We start from the raw sequence: 9,226 nt of genomic DNA on the forward strand, positions 1-9,226 counted from the left end.
AGAGGCTCCAGACCCAGCCTGCTTGCGTTTCCAGTGTGTAGGGGCTGCCTGCAGTCCCTCTGTTTGAGGGTGGCTGGGACTGGTTGCATCTTTCCACCTAACATTACTGTGCCCATGCCTCCTGCATCCCTGTCTTAGAAAGACCATGTGATGAGCCACATGGGGTGGTGCACATCCATCGTCACAGTGCTTGGGACATAGAAGCAAGAGGATCAGTAGTTTAAGGTCATCCTTGGCTACATAGGAAGTTTGAGGCCAACCTGGGTGACATGAGACTGTCTCAGCGAACTTTAAAAAAAGCCAGTTGGTGATGGTGTGTGCCTTTAATTCCATCACTTGGGAGGTAGAGGCAGGAGGATCTCTGAGTTCCAAGCCAGCCTGGCCTACAAAGCAAGTTCCAGGACATCCAGGGCCACATGGAGAAAGACTCTTCTGGTGACGGGATGCTCACCTGAGCTATTATTTTGGTAACAGTATTGGGGGTTGAGTCTAGGCCTTCAGCATATGCAGCCACTTCACCACTGGACTGTGTCCCCAGCTGTGCACTGGTCTATAAATAGGCCACTGATCCAGAATCTTCAATCCTACCCCATTCTCCCTTTCCACGTGCCCTATCCACACATTCCCAGGACCATGGAGTGACGTCCTTGGTAAGCCATTCTGTGTGCCATGTGCCCATCTGTGAAATGCTAGGGAGACAGTGAAGAAAGACACTAGTCCCTGGTGTCATGGGGCCTGTGTGCTTGGTAGTGGCGAGGCCGGGGAGTAGGTGTGCATTGCAGCATTGGGCAGTGGCAAACACAGTGTGGGCACTTTAAACAGGGCAGCGTGACAAGCCATGGGGCACGATAGGGGTGCGCTTAGATGGGGTTGTAAGACCTGTCAAAGGAGTACCGGTCCTCTGCAGGGACTAGGCACATGCACAAGAGCCCCTGGAGAGCCCTTAAAGAGCAGGTACAAAGGCTCTGGGGAGGGCAGGGGGGAAGCGCCCATTCTGCCACTGTCCTCTCGGCCTCAGTTTTCCTATCTGTACAAGATAAGGTTGGGCCAGACCAGCACCTTTGGTTTCTTTGTTTTTCTGAGCCAGTCTCATAGCCAAAGGCTGCCTTCAAACTCCATAAGTAGCTGAGGGTGACCTTGAATTGGCCCTCCTTTCCACCTCACAAATGCTGTGCCTTGCTTCTGTGTGAGCACTGCTGCCAGTTGAGCTTTGGGAGGAAGGATCCTGACCCCTCCTCCAAGGCTTCCTCATCCTCTTGCGGCCACAGCTGCCTGCTCACTTCCTCTGTCCACTTCCGGAACATTCAGATCTTGGTTCCTCAATCTCCGAGCACAGGGCAAGTCTCCACATGGCTTTAACTCCACACCTGCTCATGGTCAAGCTTATCTGTCTCTTCGTTCATGATTTGTGCTTAGTTTTGGTTTCAAATATGTTTTTTGCAGGGCAGTGGTGGCGCACGCCTTTAATCCCAGCATTTGGAAGGCAGAGGCAGGTGGATCTCTGAGTTTGAGGCCAACCTAATCTACAAGACCTAGTTCCAGGACAGGTTCCAAAGCTACAGAGAAACACTGTCTTGAGGGAAAACACACACACACACACACATATATATATTTCCTACATATATATGTATGTGTATATTTTTTTCTTTGCTTCTGGTCTCTAATATAATTCTCCTTTCCATAGTTTTCATCTAAACATTTTGGAATCTTACTCTTTAGATTTGTATTTTGTTTGTTTGTTTTTATTTTGGTTTTTCGAGACAGGGTTTCTCTGTAGCTTTGGAACCTGTCCTGAAGCTCACTGTGCTGGGATTAAAGGTGTGTGCCACCAACCACCCAGCTAGGTTTGTATCTTAACCCAGGTCTAGGTGGCATATGCATTTAGTGGGCATTTAGTAGGCTTGATGCCAGTCTGGGCTACAGAGTGAGATACTATCTCTGGAAAAAAAATAGAACTTAAGAGCTGGAGAGATGGCTCAGTGGTTAAGAGCATTGGCTCAGTGGTTAAGAGCATTGGCTCAGTGGTTAAGAGCATTGGCTCTTGCAGAGGACCCAGGTTCAGTTTCCAGCACCCACATGGTGACTCACAACCACCTATAACTCCAGTCCTAGAGGATCCAGTGCCCTCTTCTGGTTGCCACAGGTGCCAGGCATGCACATGGCACACAGACATACATGCAGGCAAAACACCCATACACATCAAATAGTAAAACTAAGTATAAAAAAATAGGACTTAGAGCCAAGTGTGATGGTACACACCTTTAGGGAGGCAGAGGCAAGTGGATCTCTGAATTTTAGGCCAGCTTGATCTACAGAGTAAGTTCCAGGCCAGACCCTGTCTCCAATAATAATAATAATATAATAATAATAATAATAATAATAATAATAATAATAATAATAATAATAATAGAAAAGAAAAAGAAAAAACAGATTTCAGGTTATCTTAAGCTACATAATGCATCTGAGACCAGCTTGAAATAACTATCTCAAAAACCGAAACAGCTCTTGCTTACTGAGAGGGCATGAACAGGCCATGCTACAGTCTTGAATGTCCCACTGCCGTGGACCTAACCCCTGACTGCTTCAGCGGTCCTGCTTTCTACGTCATGATGTAATCCCTGAACCTTAGCCAAGAAAACCTCTCCTTTCATCTCTTAAGAAACCGAACAAAACAACAACAAAACCCAGATGGCAGGGAGACGGCTCAGTAGGTAAAGGTGCTTGCTGCTAAGCCTGACAGCCTGAGTCTGATACCTGGACCCTCGTGATGGAGAAAGACAAACTGATCCTTACAGGAAAATGTTGCCACCCCCTGGTGACAGGTAGGGCTTGGCATATGTTGGTACAAGCACAGGGTTGTGAACATTTAAGATCACACATGTCACCACCCCAGCCTTCTCACCTCCCCTGTGTCTGGAAAGCAGTGTGCTAAGCCACTCAGACTGGTTCTTGTCAACAGACCTAGTATGTGTATTGTTAGTAAATTTTATTTGTAGGCAGGGCCTCACTCTATAGCCCTGGCTGGCCTAGAACTTGCTATGTAGACCAGATTGGCCTTGAACTTTTGCAATCCTGCCTCTGCCTCTTGAGTGCTGGAACTACAGGTGTGTGGCACCACTCCTAGCTCAGCTTTATTTAGTGGAGGAGGGGCATGTGCCACAGCATGCATGTGGGGGGGTCAGGACAACTTTCAGGACTTGGTCCTCTCTGAACACCCCATGTGGGTCCCAGGTGGGCAGGTAAGTATTCTTACTTGTTGACCAATCTTGCCAGCCCTATTTTGTTTTGGTTTGGGCCACTTGATTAGTGTCCACTGTCTCTAGACCGGACCTTCACCATTGTGCACTTAGTGCCCCATGCAGGGCTCAACACACAGTAGGTATGTAATTCAGATCTACAGAACACAGATGTAGGAAACATCAATTCCCTCATCTTTCAGGCTCCACCTGACCTGTCCTGGCATGACAGCTGCCTCTTCCACACGGTTTACAGCAACCCTGTTATGCCAAGAGTGTTGGCAAACGCCTGCCATCCCCATTCAGGAGGCTGTGGCAGGATGATTGCCATAAGCTTAAGCCAGTCTGGGCTACAGAATAACCTTTATCTTAAAACACTGAAAAGGGGACCAGGTATGATGGCACACACTTAATCCTAGCACATGGGAGGCAGAAGGAACTAAAGACAGCCTGGTCTACAGAGTGAATTCCAAGATTACATAGAGCATATGTTTTAAAAAATAAAGCAGTGAACAGGTAGCCAAAAAGGAGGGTGGTGTGTTTATGGTGGATTAACAGATGGCACTGTGGTTAAGAGCACTTGTTTTTTTGTGCAAAGGGCCAGAGTTGTTCTCCTAGGACCCACATGGTGGCTCACAACCGTCTCTAACGTTCTTATCTCTACAGGCACCAGGTACACATATGGTACACATATATAAATGCAGGCAAACAAACAAAACCAACCCACTGAAAAGTGTGTGAGCCTGCCTAGCATTCATGAAGCCCTGGTTTAGTCCCCAGCACCACATAAGTTCAAGGACAGCCTGGAGACATGAGACCCTGTCAAAAAAACAAATCCACAAACAGAAAACACAAAGTCCTAGCTCCCAGAGAAGAGTTACATACCTTGTCCCAGGTTCCCTAGAGATTCAGAGGCACTCCTGTGTTGAGCTTCCCAGTACCGGTACTACTGCTGCTGGTCTGTCCTTTGTTTTGGCCTCTGTCCCCTCTGTGCTCAGAGCACTTTGTAAACACAGTGCTGGCCTCTTTTCTACAGCCCCTCATTCCCCCTCTGTTTCCTGGTCCCTGGTGGTGGGTATGTGATGGCCTGTTCCAGTGTGGCCACACCACACTGCTGTTCCCTGTGCCTTTATCACAGGCTAGAGTGTACAGGATAAATCCCTGCCACAAATAAGTGTGTGCTGTAAATGCCTTATGGTCAAGGCAGAGGCACTGAGTTACTTTCAGCAGTAAACAAAGAGCCGGTGTGCCTCACCAACCCAAGATGCCATCAGGCTTTTTACCTTGTGTGTGTGTGTGTGTGTGTGTGTGTGTGTGTAGGGGAGCAGAATGGGCCCCTATCACCACAACTCCAGGCTCGAGGTTTGAATCCAGTGCCAATCTGATAACATCTGCCTTTCTACACGAATGTAATTTTTCCCAACCATCTAAATCGATTCCAGGATAGCCAATCCCAAAAGAGATGACATACATAACTGGAATCCGAGATTTGGAAGGCCACAACAAGAGGATGGAGAGTTTCAGACCAGCTTGGGCTACATGTATGAAGCCCCTGTCTTTCTCCCTGTTAGAGGGAAGTCCACGCATAAAACAGGGCTTAGAAATTCAGGTCTTTATTGACACGTTGTGGAGGCAGTTGGGCGGCTGGACGGGCAGCTCACACCCTCTCTCCCTGGCCCTCCGACTGGTGGTGGCTGCGTTGATGAACCAACAGGAGGCGTCTCTGGCCAAAAGCCTGGTCACAGCTGGAGCATCGGTGGTGGCCAGTGGTCTGGCTGCTGGGCGCAGTGGGGGGTTCGTGACACAGGCGGTGAGCCGCCAGTTTGGAGGGAAACGAGAACGCTTTGGGGCAGTGTGGACAAGGGTAGGGGCGGGCGTCGGTGGCGTGGTGTGTGTGACGGTGGGCCGCCAGTTTGGAGGGGTAGCAGAAGGATTTGGGGCAATCGGGGCATGGGTAGGGGCGGGCGGGCGCGTGGGTCCAAAGATGCGCCGCCAGCTTAGAGCGGTGGCCGAAGGCCTTGGGGCAGTGCGGGCAGGAGTGCGGGCGAGCTCCGCTGTGCGTGAGGCGGTGCGCGGCCAGCTTGGACGGGTAGGAGAAGGCCTTGGGGCAGTCGGGGCACGGGTGCGGGCGGGTGCCGCCGTGCGCTAGCCGGTGCGTGGCCAGCTTGGATGGGTACGAGAAAGCCTTGGGGCAGTCCGGACAGCGGTGCGGGCGCTGGGGTGGGGGCCGCCGGCGGGGCTGGGAGGGCACGCTCCCAGATGCGGCGGGCTGGCTGGGCAAATCCTGGTGGGGGACTATGGGACGTGAGAGCTGGTGAGTTTCTACTAGTAGGCACACCCCGGGCCAAGGCCAGGCTCTGCCTCCCCTCTCCACTCTCACCATGCAGCCCTGGCTGTCCTGGAACTCTCTCTGTAGACCAAATTGGCCCCAATCTCAGAGATCTCCCTGTCTCTGCCTCCTGAGTGCTGAGATTAGGGACCTGCGCTACCACGCTGGGCTCTGCCATTTCTTAATACCAGAGGGGCATCTCAAAGTGTCTGAGCAGGCAAGTGTCACAATGGTGTCCCATTAAGGATCACATCTGTTTGCCCTCTCGCCCCACGTTCTACCTCAAAGAGTTGCCAATTCTGGTCCTGAAACCTAGTGAAGTATTCATTTCCAGTTCTACCCATAATCCCACATTATCCCCTATGCACCTCCTGTAATTTCCTGAGCCCCAGCAAATGGAAGGTCCAGCTAGATTGGCGGGTGAGGGTAAGATCCTTTGCAACCTGTTACGCGTGAGCGCGGGGCGGGTGTGTGGGTAATTCCGAATGGTCCTAACAGGTTCTTCTCAGCTGTCAATCAGTGGAATGACCCTTACGTACAACTCGGGCTGCTCTCACCTCCTTGGGTCACCGGGTCCTGGCAAGTGTCCTCGGATTTCACACTTCCATCCAGCATCTTGCTGGCAGAGGAACTCAGGGGTAGCAGTTAAGAGGGTGGGGGTGACGCCGGTGATTACCAAATTCACAGAGACATGGGTGGGGGCCTAAAATCAGAAAGTCAGTTAGGACCAGGGTTTTGATTAAGTCTGATCTTGATTCAAACGAGCAGCGGGGCTGGAAGACGGAGCCTAAGCGCACCCTGGGAGGAGATATGCAAATCAAACCAAGAGATCATTTCTTTGCTGGGTGGGGGTTGGAGTCTATTTTGGAGTGGGCGGAGCCGCTATACCCGGGAGGGGCGGGACTATACAAAAAGCATCACAGCAGTCAGTGGCCGTGCCTTCCAAACCCAGGGGCGGGTCTTTGAGCTCCGTGGGCGTGCCTTTGGCTACAATGTCCCAGAGGTGGGCCCTCTGAGTGCAGTGGCAGGGATTTCAAGTGGAAAAGGGGGCTTTACCCTGCCTTTAGTTTCAGTCCATGGATGCTGTGTCCACCCTGTCCTTCTGGTCGCTAAATCGCATCCCTGGTGTAGAACTGGGAACCTCGTAGGATAGGGAGACCTGGAGAAAAAGACGAAAGGAATGGACTTTTCACTGGAGGGAATCCCAAACATCTGGCATCGCATGCACTCCTCAAGAACCAGGGCACCCGGACCTAAGTCTACCGTCCGCGGAGGGGTCGTGGTGTCCAACCCCCAATCTATCTCCAGGGGACCAGGACCTTGCCCTGCCCTCCTCACCTGCAGGGAGGCCTCTCCCCAGGGGTGGGGCTCCGGAACCCTCCCGTCTCGGCTAACCCTTGAGTGCTACCTTGCAACCCTCGGATCTGCACCGCCCTGTGAGCGCTGGGAGACGCCGCCCGAGGGAAGGAGAGAGGGAAAGAAGAAGCCCGGCAAGCCGCGGGGCCCAACCTCACTTTCATCCCCTCCTCCCATCCGGGGCTGGAGGGGGCGTCGGCACGCATGCGCAGTCACAGCCAGCTAGAGGTTGCAGCGGGGAAGACACGGTGGAAGGAGGAGGTGGATGTACCACCCAGCTGGCAAGTTCGTGAGCAAGCGCGAAGCTATCGGCCAAAGAACCCTAGGAAAGTACACAGCTGGGACGGTGTAAGGCCTACGGTGGCTGACTGCATACACATCCCTCCGTTTTTGTTTTTGTTTTTGTTTGGTTTTTTTTGAGACAGGTCTCAAGTAGCCCAGGCTAGCCTCGAACTCCCTACATAACCGAGAATGACCTTGAACTGGTGACCCTCAAATCTTTGCCTCCCAAGTGCTGAAACAGACGTGCACAGCCACGCCCTGCTTCTTTTTGTTAATGTCCCTGTTATTTACTTTCAAAAGTTTATTACATTTACTTACTATCCGTTGTGTGTGGATGTGTTTGAGTGTGGAGGTCAGAGGACAACTTGTGGGACTCAGGTTTTATTTTCCACCATGTGGGTCCCAGGGAATTCAGGTCTTCAGGCTTGACTGCAGCTGCCTTTTGCCAATTGAGCTGTCTCTCTGGCCTTGTATTGAGAATTCCATAGAGAGTCTGAGCTCAACTTCTGGGAGCAGTTTCAAAAGCTCAGGGTCCATTCGGTTCCACTCCTCCAAGTGTTTACAGAAAGTCTGGCTATTTCTTCCAGAAAGGGCAGGGGGCAGGACTCTTGGCTCAGTGAGCTGGCTGACACCCAAAAGTATTTGCATAGAACTTTAGGCACCCTTCACCGCTGGGTAACTAGAGCCACGCCCAGCATCTGGTGCGGCTTGCCTCCTTCCCTAACCTGGGTGGTCCAGGAGTGCCAGGCCAAGGGTGACACGGAGTGCTTGGCCTTCTTCCAGGCAGTGACGGGCCATATCCTGCCCAGCACTGGCACGACTGTGAGGTGCTCATAAAAGTCCTCCGCACTGTTGTGCCTTCAACCGTATAACCCACAGGGTCTGGTCAGTCTTGGGAGCCACAGGAGGTATTTGGTGGGGCGGAGTAACTGATTTGTACTGGACTTTGCACTTTCTAATTGTGTGACCATGAGTAAGTAACTTCACATTTCTGGGTCTCAGTGTCTTCATCTAGGAATTTGAGGTCTCTTGGTACTGAATTATCAATGGGAAGTGTTTACAAATCCTAAGTGTCCAATCAATGTCTGTTTTTTTTGTTGTTATTGTTGTTGTCGTCTTTTTTTTTTTTTTTTTTTTTTTTTGATAGGGTCTCACTGCTCTGGCTGTCCTGGAACTTACTCTGTAGACCAGGCTGGCCTTGAACTCATGGAGATCCACCTGCCTCTGCCTCCGTAGTGCTAGGATTAAAGATGTGAGAGGCCAGAGAAACGACTCAGCAGTTAAGAGCACTGCCTATTCCTCCAGAGGACCCCGGGTTCAATTCCCAGCACCCACATGTCAGTTTATAGCTGCCTGTAACTCTACCTCCAGGGGATCTGACATCCTCACACAGACATACATGCAGGCAAAATACCAATGCACATAAAAACATGAATAAATCATTTAAAAAGTACATGACAATATTAAAGAGATGTGACACCCTGCCTGGCTTTTGCCTCTGCCTCCTGAGTGCTGGGATTAAAGGCATGAGCCACCACCACCCAGCGCCAATATTTTTTAAGATTTATTTCTATTTATGTGAATGTGTTTAGGCCACATGTATGCATACGCCAGGAAAGGGTATCAGATACTGTAGGACTGGAGACACTGGTGATTGTGAACCATGTGATATGGGTGCTGGAAGCTAAACTCTGGTCCTCTGGAAACCAGCAAGCATGTTGTTTTGTTTGTTTTGTCTTGTTTGTTTGTTTTGGGGGGACAGGGTCTCTCTAGGTGGCTCTGACTGTCCTGGAACTCCTTATGTAGACTAGTGACCTCTGATTTCTAACGCACAGAGTCCTCCACAGTGCTTGAAGAAAAGGCTTGCGCTGCCATGCCCTGTCCCAGCTAGTGCTGTTGAGGACTGGGCTCTCTCCAGCCCCTGTATCAATATTTTTAAAAATTACATTTGTTAGTCATATGCTCATGCTTTATGTGTGTCCATGGCGTTTGTATTTGGAGGTCAGAGGACAGCTTGTAGAAG

At 50.8% G+C, this 9,226-nt stretch overlaps 1 protein-coding gene across 4 annotated transcripts; it reads right to left on the reverse strand.

Moving 5' to 3' along the window:
- Positions 1-4,833: 4,833 nt before the first annotated feature.
- Positions 4,834-7,125, reverse strand: Znf575 (zinc finger protein 575). Of its 4 annotated transcripts, XM_038341098.1 has the most exons (4): positions 6,974-7,125; positions 6,622-6,724; positions 6,123-6,268; positions 4,834-5,531 (listed from the first exon to the last, which is right to left on the reverse strand). In XM_038341098.1, exons 3-4 carry the CDS (start codon positions 6,178-6,180, stop codon positions 4,894-4,896), a joined length of 696 nt encoding a protein of 231 aa, XP_038197026.1. In that variant the 5' UTR covers positions 6,181-6,268; positions 6,622-6,724; positions 6,974-7,125; the 3' UTR covers positions 4,834-4,893. The 4 variants fall into 4 exon arrangements, with proteins under 4 accessions (XP_038197026.1, XP_038197024.1, XP_038197025.1 ...); XM_038341096.1 differs by having other exon boundaries at positions 4,834-6,268; XM_038341097.1 differs by having other exon boundaries at positions 4,834-6,268; positions 6,904-7,125.
- Between the last annotated feature and the right edge of the window lie 2,101 nt (positions 7,126-9,226).

The sequence above is a fragment of the Arvicola amphibius genome, chromosome 8 (genome assembly GCF_903992535.2).
Source record: "Arvicola amphibius chromosome 8, mArvAmp1.2, whole genome shotgun sequence".
Lineage (NCBI taxonomy): Eukaryota > Metazoa > Chordata > Mammalia > Rodentia > Cricetidae > Arvicola > Arvicola amphibius.